Source organism: Galleria mellonella, unplaced genomic scaffold (assembly GCF_026898425.1).
Source record: "Galleria mellonella isolate WM207_F2 unplaced genomic scaffold, CSIRO_AGI_GalMel_v1 utg537, whole genome shotgun sequence".
Lineage (NCBI taxonomy): Eukaryota > Metazoa > Arthropoda > Insecta > Lepidoptera > Pyralidae > Galleria > Galleria mellonella.
In genome coordinates, this window is record NW_026442112.1 from 1,207,199 (window position 1) to 1,228,948 (window position 21,750).

At 32.6% G+C, this 21,750-nt stretch overlaps 2 protein-coding genes across 3 annotated transcripts; one reads left to right on the forward strand and one right to left on the reverse strand.

The window, feature by feature from the left end:
• Positions 1-2,307: 2,307 nt before the first annotated feature.
• LOC113512434 (ell-associated factor Eaf) lies at positions 2,308-13,909 on the reverse strand. Of its 2 annotated transcripts, XM_052898755.1 has the most exons (10): positions 13,700-13,909; positions 12,557-12,686; positions 10,787-10,879; positions 8,859-8,997; positions 8,016-8,143; positions 7,248-7,368; positions 6,198-6,331; positions 6,121-6,161; positions 5,241-5,349; positions 2,308-5,063 (listed from the first exon to the last, which is right to left on the reverse strand). In XM_052898755.1, exons 2-10 carry the CDS (start codon positions 12,651-12,653, stop codon positions 4,984-4,986), a joined length of 942 nt encoding a protein of 313 aa, XP_052754715.1. In that variant the 5' UTR covers positions 12,654-12,686; positions 13,700-13,909; the 3' UTR covers positions 2,308-4,983. The 2 variants fall into 2 exon arrangements, with proteins under 2 accessions (XP_052754715.1, XP_026752124.2); XM_026896323.3 differs by having other exon boundaries at positions 6,121-6,331.
• Positions 13,910-16,844: 2,935 nt separating this feature from the next.
• On the forward strand, positions 16,845-21,542 carry LOC113512406 (PIH1 domain-containing protein 1-like). Its single transcript, XM_026896288.3, has 5 exons — positions 16,845-17,050; positions 17,450-17,531; positions 18,156-18,736; positions 19,670-19,813; positions 20,964-21,542. Exons 1-5 carry the CDS (start codon positions 16,982-16,984, stop codon positions 20,994-20,996), a joined length of 909 nt encoding a protein of 302 aa, XP_026752089.2. The 5' UTR covers positions 16,845-16,981; the 3' UTR covers positions 20,997-21,542.
• The last annotated feature ends 208 nt before the right edge of the window (positions 21,543-21,750 follow it).

A 21,750-nucleotide genomic window follows, 5' to 3' on the forward strand; every position in this document is an offset into this window, starting at 1 on the left:
TTCCCCCCCTACGGAAGGACGTTAGCAATAAATATTATTCGATCAGCTAGGGGACGACTAATAAATGGCCAATGTCGATATTTTATGGCATGCCAAATATATCGTTTGTTAACTCATATGTCATATATTGTCATAATGTACTCATCAAGAATGAAAAGCCATTGAACAGGACAGACTTCATGAAGAAATTGAGCACTGAGCTAATTTCAGCTTAAATGAAAAAAGATTGGAAGTTTCGAACTTGAAAAGGTACTTACGCCACAATATTAAAGAACTGCTACCAGAAAATAGAGTGGATAATAACCCGGAAAGAGAGGAAAAGCCTGCAGCAAAAAAGAAAAGAAATTGTTTGTACTATCCTTCAAGAATATAAAAAAGGTCCAAAATGGAGTGTGTTCTTTGCCAAAAGTCTGTTTGTAGTAATCACAAAAAAGACGTGTGTTATAAATGTACTTAAATTATAAGAGATGGTTGTTCCTGTTATATTAAAGACTGTTTAGCATTTATACCCTCAAAAAGTGCCATTATATTTGTAATTGAAGACTGATAGTCACATAGAAACTTCATATTAAAAAAGTTTAATTATATTTTGTGTACTTTTAAGAGAGTCTTATGTTTATTGTTTTTTCTTTTAATTAATGAATATAATAACTTAATAAATGTTTTATTACTTAGTGCAATACTAATATGTAAGACCCTATAAACAATCAATAAATGCATATATATTAAAATATATGTTAATAACTAGGCGTACGTCTCTGAGACGTATGATTATCTTTACCGCCATACCAAATATGATTATCTTTCTAGGGTTAAAGGAAATTAATATTGTTCATTGGAACTCAAGAAGCTTTCTGTCTAAAATATTTCAATTTAAAAACTTTATTTACAACTTTACATCACATTTTGATATCATTTTACTAAATGAAACTTGGTTTGATTCTAACAAAATCTGTAAATTGTCTGGTTACAATATTGGTTTGAAAAATCTAATGTTTTTCTTGGTAGACAATATTATACTACATTAAGTAGATTGCGGATAGGTCATTGTAAATTTCCTGCACATTTGCGACGTATTAATTTATTGGATAATTCTATCTGTAAATACTGCCAAAACATTTTTTCTCATTTGGATCATATTTTTTTGTTTGTCCTAAATTCTCACTTCAACGGTTACTTTTTTTTTGTCAATGTCAAGATTTATTAAAATGTCAAAATATTCCTACTTCAGTGCAGGATCTACTAAAACATACCATTTTGTATCAAGAAATTTTTAATTATATTACTTCAACAATTGGTGAAATTTAAATATGTAATAGTAACTTATACTTTTCTACTTAACTTACTTTCTTAGTATATTATAATTAATTTATAACTATAATATTTTTTGTAATTTGTCTTGTAATTTTATATTGTTACCTTGTAATTGTTACTTTTTGGCTGATGGCTTTCGTCAAAGTCACAATAAATGAAAAAAAAAAAAAAAAACTCTCTGAGTATAGTCACAGATAATATAATACTATATGATATTATATTATATTGTCTGTGATAGTGATAACCATCGTCTTTAATAATCACAGAATGGAGGGAGGATTGTTAATAAGGGGGTCAAGTAACCCCATTACTAGCATTATACCATCTTAAGTCGACCTCCACGTGTTTCCCCCTGAAAACCATCGTGATTAATTCTAGTTGAATTGGCCAGGATGGGCTAACAGACTAACTTTTATCCTCATCTGTTATCTTTCACTGGTGCCCTTCCAGTGTATACCGACAGTGCAAGCAGGTTTACTATACCATTATCACCTATTAAAAAAATCACAGAATAGGTAGACTGTTCGTCAAATATTTTCCTTCCAAAAGACTAAGATAACACTCTGTAATTTTACTGCATATTTAACCCTTCAAATCGGGGGAAAACAGATTGTTAGTAAATGGATCGACCAGCCCCATTGCTACCAATATATCCCATCAGACTAACCTCCACGCGACTCTCCCTGAAAACCATAGTCGTTAAATCTTCTGGAATTAAACATGATGGGCTTACTGAGCCGCTTTCATCCTCTTGTATCATCTCTCAGTGGTGTTGCCAGCGTATGCCAATAGCGCAGACGGTATTACTACTCCATTCTCACCTATTAAAAAACCCTTCAGCCCGAAACAGCTGCTTAACGACAGAAATCCAAATTGGATAGATGTACTCAACAAACAATTTTTATACATAAATGTGGAAGTATTTCAGTTACTTTGTAAACTCGAAAAACTAACGAATATAATGTAGGTATAGATAACGAAATAAGAATACTGTTTATGTTTCTTACTATACAAATTTATTTAAATCTTCATAAGTAATAATTAAACATATGTATGGTTGCCATAAAAATATAAAACAAACGGTACACGCTTAACTATTATTTATTAAAAACATTTGCATAAAATAAAGACAACTCTGTTTTATTGAGTTTGAGGCACGTTATTATTATTACAATATGTCACTAAGGCATAATCGTAAGTAAATATCTTACTTAAAATCGTGAACAAAATAATGTCAAAAAAAAACATGTGATATTTGTTACTTTTTATTTAATATTATAAAATGTGGCAAGAGTCAAGTGTCACGTGTTATAAAATTATTATATCGTCTTAATTTTATAAGAACAAGGGGTATAGATTGTCAAGTACGTCCGTAAATGGAATGGCGATATATGAAGGAGGAATATAGATAGACTCTGTAACGAGTGTGCAGAATGTACAAGATATATAAGTCAGCGCATTCACTGAGCTGTGTCGAGCACAAAATTGATAAGCTATTTAATAATAATTAGTCCTTAATTTCTTCCTCTATTTAAATCTCTACTAATAATCTACAAACTTACATTGCTTTTGAAAAGTTTTGTCAAGATTTTTAATATCTTTTTAAAGGTTACAAAAAATATAAAAGAAACAATTAGGTAGGTCAACAATTACCAAGTATATTAATGCGGCCATATAAATGCCGGATATATAAGTACTATACGAAATGAAAGCATACGATACACGTGTTTACTACTTCGGATTTTGAATGTTACGTATCAGGTATATATTTTATATGCACATGACCTTGACATCTTGAAGTCTCACAAAATCTTTACACCCAAAAGAGATTAGAGTACAGCGTTTGAAAGCTATCCTTCTAAACTTTTAGGCGCGCATTGCACAATCACTCCCCATTATTAATTTCCATCAATCATGCAGTGTTGCCAGGTCTAATTTGAAAACATTCTAAAAAAATCAGGTAGGTACAGAAAACAAAAATTACATAACATTTCATTGAAAAATAAAATCACACTAGACAATTTATATTGCACATTTTTAATTATGTATAAATATATAAAAATACATATACAGTTTGGAGAATATAAAACAAGATCTGGCAACAATGTTTACGACTTACAAAATGGATAGCAAATCCTATTATCTAATGGACGCCTTACATATACATATTAATGTATGCTTTTTAACGTCAAATGCATACTAAGAATTAAATATGCTGATTGTACTTGGTGCATGTGATAAGTACCATTCTAGGCAACAAAATGAGCATTCTGAAATAAACAAATGACTTGCACCATACATAGGGTTGCCATTTGCAAATCGAAAGATTTAGGAATAACTCAAATTTCCTTATTTCAAAAATCAGGAAACTTGATGGCGAATTTTTACCTTAAAAATACAATAAAATTAAATATACTTACCATGAAAGTAATTAAGAAATTTTATAATCTGGACTATACAAATATCCAGAAAACACCCAATAACTCTCTAAATGTGGATAAATCCAGGGAAACCTGGACAGATGGCAACCCTAGCCTTACAGAAACTTTCATACACTGAGAATTTATTGGCATAACTTTATTCCTCCACAACTAACTATCACTATACATTTACGTTGAGCATTTTAATCATTCCAAGAAGGCCTCTTCGCATTCTAACTTGAAACAATATGAATGTTATCACATTCCAAAGAGAAAGTATAATTGTAAATGGCATACCACAGGCACTGACTTGAATAAAATCAAAATTTATATACATAACAATTACCAATATATTCAGCAGAAGCATAATCAATAAAGTATATACCGTCGAGATTTCCAATCGATCATTATTCCATTTAATCGATCAAAAATAATAAATAATGGACTTAGTCATAGATATAAATATATATATTTCTGCCTAACATTTTATATTTGATTCAATTTAATATTCTTTATTATTTGATAAACATCAATTTTATCCAATATGTGCGGGTATTTAATAAAAGAATAATAGAATATTTCATTAAAGCTAATAAAAGAACAAAAAAAAAAATTTAGTTATGATAGAAAGGCTACAGAAGACTTATTACATTTCAAGAAGTGATTACGAATTTCAGTGTCTAGAATCCAATTAATGAGCCGATTTTAAGAGATTCCAAACTAGAAGATCTCATGCCATTAATAAGTTTATAACCATTGAGTATCTGCGAACATGTTAAATCTTGTATAAAAATAGAAGGAACCATGGAGCCTAGGATGCTGATAAAGTATTTTTTACAAATTTAATGTCAAAAGTGGCCCATTAACTAGAGTTGAGTTACAAGTGACAATTGGTACCAATCTAAATATGTTTACATTACGCAGACTTAATAAAAAACGAGACAACATGACAGTCATCTCATTCATTTTTAAAATATGGGAGATAAACTGATTTTGTTTTTTAGATGTCAAAAATAAACATAACATATCCTTGTTATGGCGTAGCATAAACATATTTATAGATGTTTTTCATTTCCACATATCTACAGGCACTTATATGTTTATAGATTTTTTCTAAAATTAAGAATACCAAATGATCTATATTTCTGCAGTTGAGAATGTCCTCACAGTTAATATATTGGTAGTATAGAAGCGATAGAAGTATAGAACGATACCCAAACCCGAATAAAGAAAGATGTATGTCGTGAGGTCAGTCGGAGTCGCTGCCCGACTCGGAGAGGCAGAGATCATCATTGAGCACGTCGGGTAACGCCTGGTTGCTTACGTTGCCTGCGTCACAATATATCAAATTTAATAACAACATTTTTGTATGCAAATAAAATGTGCAAACAAGCTGATGGATCACCAGATGGAAAATCGTAAAAATGATCTCTAAACATGAATAGCAACATGGATATCAAAAAATGCACTGTGTCACACATGGTACATCTCTCTGATGGTGCTTACCATTGGTATGCGCGTGGTAGGCTCCGGAGTTATCGTCGCTCTCGCTACCGCTGTCGGAGTCACTGTCGCTGTTACTGGACGAACTCGACGAGCTATCCTCTTGCTGTGCCTGCATAAGAAAGAGAATTCATCAATCGACTAATCAATTTCACTTAAATTCAGCACTTCACTTTCATTGAAGGGAATACTAATTGTCATTCATTAATTCAATCGACAATATTTTTTCTTTTGAAAATTGGAAAGTGGTAGGGAAAATGTAAAAGGCCAATTTTTTTTATAATAACCGTAGACGGTCTGCCATATAAAGTTATTAGTACATTACTGCAGCGGCCAGCAACAGGCATTGATGGACGAACGTGAAAATGTGGGCCCAGGCGTAGCCGAGGCATACATACGTGAGTCCATCAATGCCTAGTCGTGGCCAAGGCTTGTATAGTACTTTTCTCAAACAATGCGCGGAAATCAAAAACACAATTTTACTTTTTAAGTTCAATGACGAATAACGAACAATAATAATTTTTCACGCGCCATAATGATCCTTTGTTTAGCTTTCTATTTGCAAGCCAGTTCGAAATTTAAATAAAACCTTTTATTAGTTACCTCCTTGGTAGCCATGTTTCGAAATAAAAGGTCATTCCATTTTTAAATTACAGGACAGATATGAGTTTACATAGTAATTTATCTGGCCGCAAAACACGACAGATATGGATTTTCATACAACTTTTGCCGGCCGCTGCCCGCATGTATCTGGACAGTACGGCAATTTTGATTTATCTCTAAGAAGATTGTCAAAATAATGCTCACATTTCCAAGCATGTTTGAGAAAATATATATGGCAGTCCAATAGCTTTTACGGTATTAGTAAGGACATGTAACGTACCGCTGAGGGCACATGTTCCGGCGGCGGCGCTCGCTCGTACGCGGGCCGCTCGGGCCGCTCGCTGCGCTCGAGCCGCTCGGGCCGCTCGGGCCGCTCGGGCCGCTCCAGCCGCTCGGGCGCCCGCGCGTACCCGTTGTGCGCGGGCGCAGGACTGTCATCCAAGCCGATCATAGGCAACGACGCTAACGTACTGTTACCACCGCCCGACCACCTATATGTTATATAAGATATAAGTAAAAATTATGTCATAACAGTAAATTATATGTCTATGTAAATATGAACTCACTGTGTTTCTGTCGTTTCCGACAATTTCGGCACTAAACGCCCCCTGAAGAAGACTTCTGGATGAAGTCGAAACAATTGTCGGAAACGACAAAAACACAGTGAGTTTATTAATCTACCTTTAATAGACTTTGAAAATAGTAAATAATATGTTATATTAAAATTGCTTTCTCTATCATAAAAATGGCAGAACATATTATATGGATTTTTTTTATTATAAATAAATAGTTCTGGACATATCATATATAAGCACCTCCTAGTCCTAAAGTAAGCTGAGCGTTTGCTATGGGTACTAAAATATTAATAATTGAACCTTATAGAAATTAGTCTGTTTTCGACAATTGATATATAATTTTGATACTGTCAGACTTTGATACGAATAAACTCTTTTAATGCGATACTGCATTTTAGTTTTTTATTTAGTAATTGAAAATGAATGTTAATCCTGTTTGCACTATCGGTATATACTGGCGAAGCACCAGTGAGAGATGAAAGGTGAGAATGAAAGCAGATCAGCCAGTCTCCCATGAAGAATTCAACAAGAATTAAACACAGTAATTTCCAGAGGAAACCATGTGGATATCAACCTGATAGGGCATATTGCTAGCCATGGGAATTTTAAACTTTATTATTAACAATCCCTCTTCTCCCAATCCAAGTGTTTAAAATGGTCAATTTGATACAAACGATGGAGTTAATAATTAAAAATTGTGCTCTTATTATGTTAAATATTCAAAATTAAATTTAAAATATTTCAATTGACAATTGCATCAGTACTATGAGATTATATATGCTAGACTATGGTATGAATACTCTTAATAAGTTTAGCAGCAGTCTATACTCACGGTGCCTGTGGAGGCGACGTTTTCACTCTAGGTGGTGACCTCACCATGTTCTGAGGGGGTTTCTGCATCGGATTTCCATTGAAACGAGATTGACTGTTGGCTTGTGGAGTGCCAGCAGCGCCTGTGTTGATAAATATATACTTAAATAGTATAATTTGAATGATAAACCTACGACCCATTTGGACAAAATTAGGTTTTTTGTCCTAAAAATACATTCTCATTGTTGCATTTTATATTTTTCTTATTATGTCTGCATACACAGTAATTTATTTTTACCTAAGAAGTATTTTATTATATCAGCCATCTCCTATAGACATAAAAATACCATGAACATAATAAGGTATACTATGTCACCCATGATACCCATCATGAGTTACCTTTCCTAAGGACTTAGGTGTTATACCTCTGTACACTGTAATTTCACTGCTATATTTTACCCTTCAAAATACAGTCATGCTTTACAGCAGAAACACAAATGATCAAGCAAACGGCTTTTGTACTGTCTGTAAATTATTATGTAAGGAACCGCGTGTATGTATACACACGCGGTTCTAATAATTCCATTTGTGTTATAAACAATCTCGAAGTATTTCAACCAAAAAAAAATTATGACCAATATTACAGTGTGCATTTAGGTTTAGTAAGTTTATCTTAAAAATACTAATTTAAACCTTGTTTGTTTTTTTATTTTTGTTTTAAAATAAATTAAATTAAATAAAAAATCACAGTGTAGATATGAGTATGCATAAAGTCTGTATGTGGACCAACCTGCATTAGGGTTAGGATTGGCCCGTCGGTTGGTAGTGACGCGCGTCCGCGACGACGAGCGCTGCGTCGTGTTCGTGAAATCCGCCGTGACAGGCGTCAGCGGCCGCGGTTTCAGTGACGACTCTTGCCTGCGAACCGACCACACGTTCAATTAGTGTTATTTACGCAACTACTATTATGTTCCTTTGAAATATTTTTTAGAATGCTAGGAGACGAAACCATCCATTTATTATACTAGTGATTCGACCCAGCTTTGTATAGATAGATAGACGGATAAATAAAAAGATAAATTGGTACTTTATATTAGTTATAATGGACAAATTTTTGGTATCTTGGATTATTTACATTATTGTAATTTTTTAATGTCTTGCTGATAATAAAACTATCTATAGGTGAAAGAATTTTTAAAATTGGTTAAGCAGTTTTTGTGATTATCAAACAAATAATTAAATCTTTTCTTTTTATTAGTATAAAAGTATAAATTATAATTTAATTGTGATATAATATGAGTTTTTTCCACAATGATTATAACGAATTCAAAACTCCACCATGTGTCAACTATCAACATTGACAATACTAATATTAATTCTCAAATTTATCAAAAGTACTATGTTCAAAATAAACAAATAGCTAAGATGAAAAAGTTTCAATATATTTATATATTATTGTCAAATTTTTAATTGATTTATAATTAATATATAAATGGTTAATTAACTTCGAAAATATCAAGTATGGCAAATATAAAAAACCTACTGCTTTGTTTTTAATAACAGTATTTTTGTATAGATTTTATAATAGTTTACATACAGGAAACCTCAGTAGTTGTAGTTGTAGTTGACTCACCTCGTCTTTTTCACTTGAATATTACTTGACAGCTTCTCGAGGGTCATTTCACCCGTAACTCTGTCTATAATGAGCACACATTCCTTAGTATAAGGCCTTTGACTTCCTTTAAATACAGTCTGAGGAACTCCAGCGCCATCTGGAAGCATATACAACAAATTCTTGGCTCATTTTCTAATTTATCATCTGTGGCAGAAATTTAGAGATGTTGGATTTTATATTAAAAGTATAATGAAAGTAGTAATATAAAGGGTATTATGTCTAAAGATTTTCATGACAAGAGACAACAACACGCGAAAGTTGCTTCTAATATCTGATAAGAGTTCATAATTCATGAGCTGCACTGGGCACTTATAATAATAGCAATACCTAATATAGCGATTGGGGGAAGGAATTCTTAGTAATATGGACTACCATTCTAATTACTAGCAATATACCTTCCCCCGACAGGGAACGTCCGATACAAACACATCTATTTGGCCTAAAGTATGTGTACATTACTCTCCTACAAGTCCTACACCTGTATGTAAGTGAAAGTTCAACTTCAAGGACATTTCATAGAATTTCTTACAACAACAGGTGTGCAAGCGCCAGGTAGGCGGTGAATCACAAAGATTTTCAATAGAAGAAAGAACAATAATCTGTTCTCCTTTAACTAAAGGTTGTCTGTACGAGATTGCCCTAGCGATAAGACCGCCTTTTGTACCTTTATGTGTATATTTCAATCTGTATTTATGTTACTGTGTTTCACTTGAATTATTCACTTGTCATTGTATATTTTTATTTATGGTGCAATAAAGAGTTAAATAAATAAAAAATAAATAATGCATAACGATCCTATTTACTCGGCGGCATCCCAAAGGTTCTCACATGCCGACAAAGGACGGTGTTTACCAAGCATGGCTACAATTCAAGCATTTAATATAAATTTGGTGTATAAAAGGGAACTTATTTCTAAATAAATGTTCAAAATGCAGGGGGATTTACTTCGGGCAACGGCAATACCCTCCCTAACTACATCTGTGCGACTCCCCGATCGCACGGGGACGGGGGTCGCACCCGGCAGGCGAAGACCGCAACCTTCCAAACCACTTGTCTTATTTAAGTACCCAAGTAAATTATAAATACAAGTAAATAATCCAGATCATATAATTCATTGTATAAAAAAAAACGAAATTTGACCTCAAACGGGAGAGAGGGAGTGTCAGGTACAAACATATCTATTTGGCCTAAAATTAATAATACATTATTGTCCTAGAGAGTTGCCCATATGGAAAAACTTAAAGTTACTCAGCGAGCTATGGAAAGAGCTATGCTCGGAGTTTCTTTATGTGACAGAATCCGAAAGGATAAGAAAGCTGAAAAGGCAATGGGCTAGTCACATAACTCTAAGAACCGACAACTGATGGAGAAGAAAGGTTTTGACGACCCCGTACAGGCTAACGCAACATAGAACAGCCCACTAGATGAAGTGACTTCGAATGCATTGCAGAGTCGGTGGATGTAGGTGACTCGGGACTATTCTTTATGGCAGTGTATAGGGAAGGTTTATGTTCAACAGTGGACAGATAACGGCCAATATGATGATGCCGATATGTACATTATTGCGTCAGCATCATCAGAGCCATAACAGAAAACTAACTAGAATATTAAGAAAATTCTAGAATAAGGTTATGTACATGTTAAATGATTTTCTTTTATCAACTAATGAAACCATTATCAAATCATTATATAACAAAAAAAAAATAATGAACTAATTTTAGCACCAAGTAATTAATGGCTATTATTTAATAACAATTTATGAAGTCTAATTTTGGTTACATTGGCACGTGCGAGTAATTCGTTTGTTCATTATACTGTGAAGTAGGTTGTGTTAAGTATGTATAATCGCAGTCCTAATGAAAATGCAAGTAGTCTAATGAACTCACCTAAATGCGGCACAGTGACCGTCACTTGATTATTAGTCCCAACTTCCACCGTCGCCATTTTGTTCACATCTACTGATGCAGGTTTGAAATCATCTGAAACAGAACGCAGTACAAATACAGCAATGTTATAAGGTTGCCTTTAAAATGAAACCTCAATTTAATTAAGACGGCACACATCCTATTACCGTGCCGTGTAGTCCCGGCTTAGAATAAGCCACCCCTTCTTTTACCGTGGATGTTGTAAGAGGCGACTAAGAGAGGGCTAGGGATGGGCAGCAACATCCCTCTTAAAACATCTCTAAAGCCTAATTGCGGTTGACAATCCACCTATCAAGTGTGGCAACTACTGGAAGATGCTTATGTTCAGTAGAGGACAGTTATAGGCGGATATGATGATGATGACACTCTAAGACACGCAATATCTGCATTACATTATCATATCTAAATTACATTAAATTGCAGTAATCCATTTCACTAAATAGAGGATTGCATAATATTGGATATTTTATAAACTTATTGTAAATATTATTTCCGCCGATTGGAGGATTTTTTTATCGTCACACGATTAGTCTTTTTCTGAGTATGAGCAAATATGATGGCAAATGTCGCGTGGAGTCGAGCCTCCTTTGAGAATCTATCTTCATAAAATTCTTTCACTGACCAGGTTACTGAAGTCTGGTATTTTGCGCCTCTTCAACTGTGCCACACAATCTGGTAATGTTAATTGCACAGCAAGTTTATTCGGATGATTATCCAACTTAGCTTTATACTTTTGAGATTCCGTTTTTATACTAAATAATAAATATTTCTTTGCTTTAAACATGGTATACAGTGATGTTATAACATGTTTAACAGAATTGATTTGGAAAATTTCATGAACCTCTGATGTAGATTTTTTAAATTTTATTTATATTAGAAGCACTTGCAAAACCCTTCAATGGGAGTGCATTAATCCATATCAATTTAAGGTTTATATTATATATGAGTACTTACTCGATAAATACATTGTCTGGACTAATAATTAGAGGATTAATATTATTTCATTTATGTCATGGTGTTCTTTAATTTATTGAATGACTAATAGACAAATTTATTTGTATCTCTTACTTAGGTAACAATAACACAAAATAAAAATTATACAAAAAAGAATTAAGATAAGCAAGAAAAGGTCATGTGTGTTAATTGCTGACTTCATTCAGTTACAATTAAAACATGTGTGAAACTATAAAAAATAATTGTCAAGTTAATCTTATTTAATCTGCTATTATTTTAATCAAAGTGTAACCACATAGTCCCTGTTGAGTGTAGAAAGTGCATGGTCAATGAATTGAAACAAAGATTGTAATGTAAATTGGAGTCCAATTTTCGCACTAAGCCTTTCATTTGAGCCGTTGTATATGTGAGTCGTAGCTAATACAGCCTGCCGAGCTATGCTTCAAAACACAGAAGCTTTCTAATATCTTTACAGGGTTTAGGAGCAACCACACTATACCGAGGATTTAAGAATGTTGGGGGGGGGGGGGGGGGCACAGCTATATATTCCAGGATTATCACATTGATTAAACAGTTCCTTTCCCGTGGATGTGGGAAGAGAGGACTTAATTATTTAATGATTAAGGAATGGGCAGCAATTTCCCTCTTGAAATACAACCAAAGCCTAACTGTGGTTGCTAAGCATGGTAACTACTGACAAAAGCCCTATAGGCGAGTCCTATATTCAGCAGTGGACACCTAACAACTGTCATAGACTGAAATTTAGATATTACTTACATTTAATCGTGTGATATTGAGAAGTTTTATTGTTTGTAAAACTTGCTCCCAAATTCAGCTCTCTAACATTGTAGTTTAGGCTATAATTGTCCGCCATTGTGGAATTATGCCATAAGTGAGTGTCTGCTTCCTGAAACCAAAGAATATTCATCAAATTCAAGAGAATTAGATAATAGAAATGTAATGAAAAGATAGTGTAGGAAAGACTAGTGATGCCAAGTGTAGCACATTTGGCATCTTTAAAATCCAATATAACAGGGGATAAGGTATAGCCTATCGAATTGATATTTCCTAAAAATAAATTATAATATATGATCAAACAAAGTCATGTTCTCTTTTCTGAAAGATTTCAACTCAAAACAGTATATCTAATACTTATTAAAATATGAGATATAATAGTTTGTCTCAACTGAATAGCATGATCTTTGAAGGTATAATGCTGACTTTCAGATCACTGGAATTCCCTACTATTTATTAACATTTATAATGATAACAGAGATATATTTTATATATAATAATAATATACCAATAAACAAAAATAAATGAATAACTTAAGGAGCATAGAAAAGACTCTTATTTGATAAATGCTACTTCACAAACTCCCTTCATTTTTGTACAAATGACTAGAATTTATTAATGTACTTCTGTGAAACAAAAAGTATCCAATGATAAAATTGTGATTTTTTAATTTTTGGAAATTAAACTATAAGAGTTCGGGGTTGTGGGGCATACTAAATCTAATACAATATGTATGGCAATCAATTATTTAGAGTTACAAACTGATAACTGAAAATAAAATTACTTTAGCTTTTTAGAATAGGTACTATATCTAGAAAATTAATTATGTTCATTAGTGAATAGCTTTAGAATATTAAAATTAGATAATATATTTGTATCATACATTTAATGATATATGCAATCACAGGTACATTCACTACGTACCGTGATTTGTGGTACAGTACAGCTGACTAGTAATCTAAAATTTTTCATCATATCATTAATTCACATGACAGAATTTAAAAACCCCTCCTGAACTATAAAATACCACAAGAAAATACTACCACAAATGTAAACAGCAATGAATATTCGTTAAAAGAAGTATAAACAGATAAAATATGGCAAATTGTACCGTGGAGAACTTACCGTTCTAGGCTACCCGAGGTTATGTGCAGTTTATCCTTTGCAAAAAATTGGCATCGTTGGAACAACTCTCAATTATGCTCCAACAATAATGATTTCATGGAGAAGAATTACAATATTATTTTAATAATGAAATAAAATTAGAGATCGACCATTTTTTACGACCTAGTTCTCATGACGTTTGACGTACTTAATTGGTCCAATAGAGATGTGCAATGATTGCAATATAACGTACAAATCTATTTAGTGTTGTCCATATAACAGAAAGAGTCGATATTTTAATGTCAACCTAGACATAGTACCTGGAACATACCTACTCACCTAGATACAACTTTTTTTTTATCATTGATCTTTTCCATATTATAAGTATTTATTTTAGAGAATATCTTCTCAGTACCGTAAAAAAGAACAAACGTTTAACGATAATTTTTATTTTTTACGTAAAATATCTCTAGATCTCTAGTCTAAATATAGAAAGAAATTAAAAGTAAGCAGTCGTTGATTATTTATAGCAAAATCTGAACATCCCTATTTATACTGAATCCGGGGTGATCTCCTTATAAATCCTACTATAAAAGTCCAAAGGAATGATATTATAAACAGTACGTATTCATTCGTGTCAGTCAGAGTGACTTATTGTCAACCAGACTATTTATTTTCCATTAGGATAAGTGTCTTATAAAGTTGAGCAGTGTGATTATGGGAGTTACAATGGATGATCTAATGGTTAACTGTCTGCTTTATGCAGACAATCCAGTGTTAGTGGCTCCTTCTGAGATAGATATTAATGTTACTTCAGAGTCGGCAATGCACACCGACCGCCCTAGTGTTGCAGGTATCCGTAAACTACAGTAACCATTTATCATCAGACGTGCTATATACACATATAGTGGTAAAAAAGCATAATCTTGTTTTTTGTATTATAAAAACAATAATTTGCAAATTCAAGTTATTATAATGAAAGATGATCGCATGAACCAAGACTTAGGCTTTAAGGCAAGGATTTGAATTTAAACAAAATTAAAGGAGCAATCTTTGAAAGAGAACATTCCAAACTCATATATCATAAAACATACACTTTTTTTTTTTTTTTTTTTTTTATACAATTTAGAATGGCAAGCAAGCTGACGGCCCACCTGATGGAAAGTGGTAACCGTCGCCTATAGACATGAGTAGTACCATAGATATAACAGAGTATACTGTTTCGCCCATGATACCCCCCATGCGTTGCCATTCCTGAGGACTCAGGTGTTATTCCTCTGTACCCAGTAAATTCACGCCATATCCCACTCTTCAAACCGAAACACAGCTATGCAAATACAACTGCTTCACGGTTGAAACACGAATGAAACACACAAATATAAATATACATACATACTTATACAGTATATACTATAATGGCAATCAACAATGATAGAGTTCAAATGTAATGACGATGAAGATGACGAACTGCTTTCACAGTTCCTTCAAAAGATAATCGTAGATTTTTTCTTAAAAGTAAATGTGTTAGACACTTATCTTACGTCGATGGCTAATGTATTCCAGAGTCATGAGGCTTGAATTGTTGAAGGAATTGGAAAGAAAAGCAGTACGATGTAGAGGAATAGAGAGAACAATAGAGTTTGCTAGAGCAAAGTTCGCGTGTATAAAAATCATAGAGATAGTTAAATGTACATATTGATATTGTAGATTTAGTACAAATAAAATTTAGGTAACATAGAAGTAAAGGATGATAGGTGAGATGAAAGTAGGTTAGTTCGTCTATTATGAAGAACTTATCAAGAATAATCACGATTAAAGATGATTAACAAATTAATTTACGGACAGATAACATAACGATGTTTGACTAAAACACATACATAAAAGGTCCAGTCTCAATATAAAATTTACCGTTCCTATTAACCTCTTACCTATTCCTACTTACAAAGAATAATGTTCTTTCAGTCATATAGACGATCCTATTCTATGGGCTAATGTTTACTATTTCTATTAACTCCATATTGCCATCATTATTACTGAAGTTAAAATATTCTAATTTGATATCAGAAAGTACACAAAATCTCGACTTAATTCAATTAGTGTACTTCCAGAAAGTATTACATATCTTAGTAAAGATTTCTAATAAACATACGTTTAATTTTGTTGATTATACCGTATAAAAATAGTATCAGTGCCAACCTATGAAACTTTACATTATTTTGGTGTGAAAGAATAGGAGATTTATTATTCTACTTTTGCCCAATATTCATATATGAAACCAATAATATTAATTTTCTTTACTCCAAATCCCATTCGTGGTTTCGACTCTATTTATATCCCGATGCCTATTCTCCCCATTTTATTATTTCAATGCCGTCATAATACGAATTGAACAAGATTTATTACAGCATTTGATTGATTATATTAATTGAAACATAGATTAAGAATTTAATAGTATTTATTATATTTTTATGGTTAATTAATAGGAATAGACCAATCTGACCCGTGTTTCTTCAAACAAAAAAAGTGTGTATGAAAATTACTCAATTATTTTAATAATATCATGAAATAATGAATAATAAAATAGCAGAAAAATTAAATGAAATTACTAAAAAATTGAACTATTTATCCATTCCTTTTTTAATATTCTTATTCAATTTATTTTAAACACACCACGTGAATATTATGTTTATCATATGTAACAGGAAATTAACGAACTCACCGTGTTTTCCTTTATCTTCCGGAATCTTCGTTTCTAGCACTTTCTTTAGGGTTTTGCGTCACAGAGTCTCGCCCATAGAACATTGTACCTTACGAGGTCTCGCTTTGCGTTGGGCCACAACTTGCTAGCATAGCTGGTGAGGACGTCGGTACGGGCGGGGCTGGGGCGGAGACAACGGTGACACGAGACAATGGTGTTGTCAGAGATGAGTGTGTATCTCGTGTAGTTATCGTTGACTGTAAAACACTTTTATCTTCGCTGCTGCTGTCTTCTATCTTTAAAAATAACGTGAATATTCATTAATGTTATTGTATAACGATACTTACAGATGGTTGCATAGACTTATTTTCCAATTTCCCGATGTAAAGGTAGTGCCATTTATTCAAATACAAATTTTTTTTTTACTCTGTGGGCGACCGACAGTGACAAACCGAAATTTTACTCTCCTTACTCTGTGCTCAAAATTGAAAGATAATCGTAAACGCAATCTTTGAATGTGTTTCTTTGATGTGTTTACATATTTGTCATTGATTATATTTTAAGAAACAAAAATATTATATTCCCATAGAAACTATATAAACAACATGTCTAAAAAATCAATCACTTTGGATATTGATCCGACGATAATGGAGAGAAATATGAAAATCATTAAAGTAAGTCTTTCAATTACAGTTATGCTTTGAGTAAAGTTTATAAGTTAATTGATAATTCTGAAGATATTCTCTGTAGGTTAGTGGATAAACTTATTCGTTTTCAAATATGTAAATAAAATTTACTATGGGTACATTATATTTAAAAAGTATAAACAAATACAATATTTTTTCCATGGTAGTCACGTCATTTTTTTATTCTTAGTATTATAGGTACCTATTTTTCTTAGGAAAAATAGGTATTGTCAAAAACTAAATAAAGTTGGAGTATGGACATTTTCGTTTAAATTTCATTCCTGCTCATATTGGATGCTGCTTTAGCAAGAGTGTCAATGGGTAACTAGATTTATTAAATTATTATTACCTATCAGGAACTGTCATAATAAAACTTGTATCTTGCAGGACAATCCAGTGGAAGAGGAGTTCAATAAACTGCTAGCTTCTGTAGAAACCACCCCATCAAAGCTTGTTAAACCAAGACCAGGTACTTAATAGTTTAAACATGTCTAATATATGTATGTAGGTACTTGCATATTGTAAACTTGAGAAAAAATAATATTTATAACCAGTTTTCAAAAGTAATAGCTTTTTAGTTCACTTATATATTTTGTGTATATCTTTATGCAATCTGGATCATCTTTTTTGTCATGTTAAATTTGTCATGATTCAAGTGACTGTTTTATGGTTGTAGAGAAAAATCTTAAATAATTCTTTGAGTTTTGAACCACATTTAATATCTGTGAAAATGACAACAAAAACAACAATCTTCACTGTCAACAAAATCAAAATTGGGAAAATGGAATGGTATCCTTACCTGCACTATTGATATACACTGCCAAAGCATCAGTGATGGATGAAAGGCTAGCATGGAAACAGGTCAGTTGGCCCATCATGAAGAATTCAATAAGAGGCAACCACAATGGTTTCCAAGAGGAATCCTGTGGAGGTTGACCTGATATGGTACATTGTTAGTAATGGAGCTATTTGACTCCATTACTAACAATCCTTTCCCCCCCCCCCCCTAATGTATGTTCATACTGTGCAGTAAAGTTTAAATAACTACAACTGATCAAGAAAATAATTGAAATGTTATTCTTATATTTTACAGGGTTTTGTGTGAAAACTTATACAAAGCCAGATAACAAGAAAGTTTTTGTGAATATATGTCTGACAGAAGCAATACCATGTCCTAGGGATATCACAAATAATGAGCTTATGCAAATTCTCAGTTCAGATGATCCATCCAGTTATAGAGTACCTATGAGCCTAGGTGAGGGCAGGACTGAGCAGGACAAATCCGGAGCACCGGCTACAGTTTATGATGTTGCTATAAATCCAGAATTCTTCAAGAAAATAGAAAAGGATGATTTATTCCAAACATTTTTCCTCACTGTCGTTTTTGAAGGATTACAAGATAAATACCAGTTTGAAATAGACATAACTAAATACACTATTTTGAAACACAGGAAATCTATAGGTACTCTGCAATCTCACAGGATTCAGATTAGGGATATCAAAACATGTGAAGAGAAAACAAGATCACCCTTGATAGAGGAAATTCAGGATAAGCCAGCAAAAGTTACTGAAGTGAATGTGACAAAAAAGAAAGAAATAGTTTATAGACTAAGAAGGGAACCACCCACAGGAGAAATAGAATATTTATTAGCAGAATTCAGGATACCAGCTTCTGTATGTTATTTGACATTTTTCTATCTTTATGCCAAGTTTATATGGTAGGCAAAAAAAACTGATTGTCAATTGTCTCTATACTTTTGTACATAGTGCCTTTAACTCAAAAACATAACTTTTCAAATGCATAAATATATCTTATTGGAGAGAAATATTTGTTTGAGAAACTGAATTGTATATAGGGATAAATAGAAACATTGTATGTTTTTTATTTAGCTTAACATAATAATAGCTTAGTCTTCAGGAATAGCAAGGCATGAGTGGTATCATAGGTGATACCATATACTCTGTTATGTCCAAGGTGTGGTTCATGTCTATAGGCAATGGTTTTTTTAATAGGTCACATGAAATGGTAAACCTGCCTGTGTTATGGTATATGCTGGTGGAGCAATAGTGACGGATGATACATGAGATGAAAAGGCAGATCAGTTAGTGCCTTGTGGGGAATACACCAGGAATTCGGTACAATGGTTTCAGGGGGGATTACATGGAGATTGACCTGACAGGGTATTTTGACAGGTTATTACTTTCCATCAGCCAGGCTGTCAGCTTGTTTGCCATTCTAAGTTGTATGAAAAGAATTAATTAATTTAGCACTAGGTAAATTGAGAACCTCTTTTTCAAAATTGTTTAAAAAGGTGTTAGTTTGTATAGTCTCTTTATATTTTTAATTATTAAGTTCTAATAAAAATGTAAACAAATAATTAGCCTGATGTACATACAACAGTCTGCTGATGTCCAATAGTTACATGTTTAGATAGATAATTATTTTGTATTAGATAAACATACACAAAGTGAGTAAATAATACAGATAAATAAATAACAAATAAACACAAACATTAGACAGTATTTCTATGATCATTACAAACTTAATAATTCTTTCATTAAGGTCTTATAAAACTCGCATTTTATTATGGATTATCTTTATTACAGATGGAGCTTAAAGATATGAAATTGGAAGTAGGCGAGGACCGTTTAGTTCTGGATTCGAAAGGTGCATTCGATGTGGTCGACTTTTTCTTGCCCTGCAGTGTAGATCAGGATGTTATTGACGCTAAACTCAATAGAAACAACGATGTAAGTAGTTTTAATTTGAGAAGTTGTATCTTATCAATTATGTATTATGTCATTTGTCAAAATTTTGTATATACCACAAAGGCGGCAAACAAGCTTACAGCTAAGTATCACGTGCGCGTTATCGACCCCGAAAAAACCTTAATATACCCATTTTGAAGAACTCCATATTGTAGTCTCTAGAGAAAAACAGGAAGCTCATCACCTCAGCAGGGAGTTCATTTACAATATAATATGTTCGGGGGGAAAGGGATTGTTAGTAATGGAGACTGAGAATCCCATTGCTAGCAATATACCCAACCAGGTCGACCTCCTCGCGGTTCCCCCTGGAAACTATTATGGTTAATTCCTGATGAATTCATCATGATGAGCCTGTTTTCATTTTCATCTATACCATTCACTGGTGCTCCGCCAGCGTATCCTGCTAGCGCAGGTGGGGTTACCATTCCATTTTCACCCATAAAAAAAATATAATATGTTGATTTTTGTCTAATCTATCAAATTTATGAATGAGCATTATCAATTTGTAGTAATTATATATTGGGGCCAGTTCTGAGGCGCCATTTTTCTAAACTTATCTCTAAAATTTTAATTTGATAATTTTGCGAAATTACCTATTTTATGGATCATCAGAAACAAAAATTGTAATTATACTATATACTTGAATACTAATATACTTGAATCTATTTGAAAAATAGTTCATGTTGATCCTTTCCCCGTGTGTGCCCCAGCATAGAATGGGCCATAACTTCCTTTCCCATGAGTGTTGTAAGGGCGAAGGATGGGCTGCAGCGTCCGTCTTTAAACATTACCAAATGTTTTAACTGCGGTTGTTAACCCGCCAGCTAAGCGTGGTAAATACTGGCAAAACTCTTTTTATGGGGAAAGCTTATGTTCAGCAGTGGACAGTTAACGGCTGAAATAATAATAATAATAATAAATTGGTCCTTAAAATAAACATTTTACTGTGATATGATAAATTTTTAGAGAAAATGACGCTTCCCAATCTACCCCAGTGAGACTAATTTATATGTATAACAATAGAAATAGATGATAATGAATGATATGAAATTAAATTTTCTAATATATTGTTAATAAATAAATGTCCCTGTCATAATATGTTTAAGGCATTATTATTTTTTTTGTTTTTCAGATGTTGCTGGTCAAAATGCCTGTTATACATTAGAAATATATAATAAATGTGACCAATCCTTAGCTTCGTTTAACAGACAAGTAAAATCTCATTTTCTTAGTAGTTACTCTTTCCCTTTCTTTATTTCTTTTGTCATTTTACTAGATTCGTCATATTTCCTTATGTGTGCTATGTATATATTTATATGTGTATGTATATGTAGTATACATTATTTGTTATAAGTAGTTTAATAAATAATATGTTCTTGATGTTTTTGTGCATTATAAGTTTTTGTATTTTATGTACGTATAAATTATTTATTCACTCTTGCGCCACCTACCCACTTCTATATGATCTTCTTTTACCACAAGTCGTCTGTAAGAGATTGCTCTAACGATAAGACCGCCTTTTGTACCTTTATGTGTATATTTCAATCTGTACTTCATGTAAATAATTCAAGTGAAATACAGTAGGTATTTCACTTGAATTATTTACATATCATTGTTTATGTTTTCGGTGCAATAAAGAGTTAAATAAATAAATAATTTATATATTATTTTGTAATTTCGTCAATATTTAAAATAAAATACCTATATTGAGTATTATTTTATTTGATATTTAAATCTATTAGAATTGACTAAAAATAGTTAAAAATTTAAACTTTTAAGTTATTGAAGTCGAAATTTTGTGCAATGTTATGGTTCTAGTAAGGAATATGATAAATAATAAGATAAAAAAAAAATAGATATTCTTTGAATAGTTTGAATTCCCAGTCCTTTCCGCAACTGCAGTGGGAAGTGGATGGAAA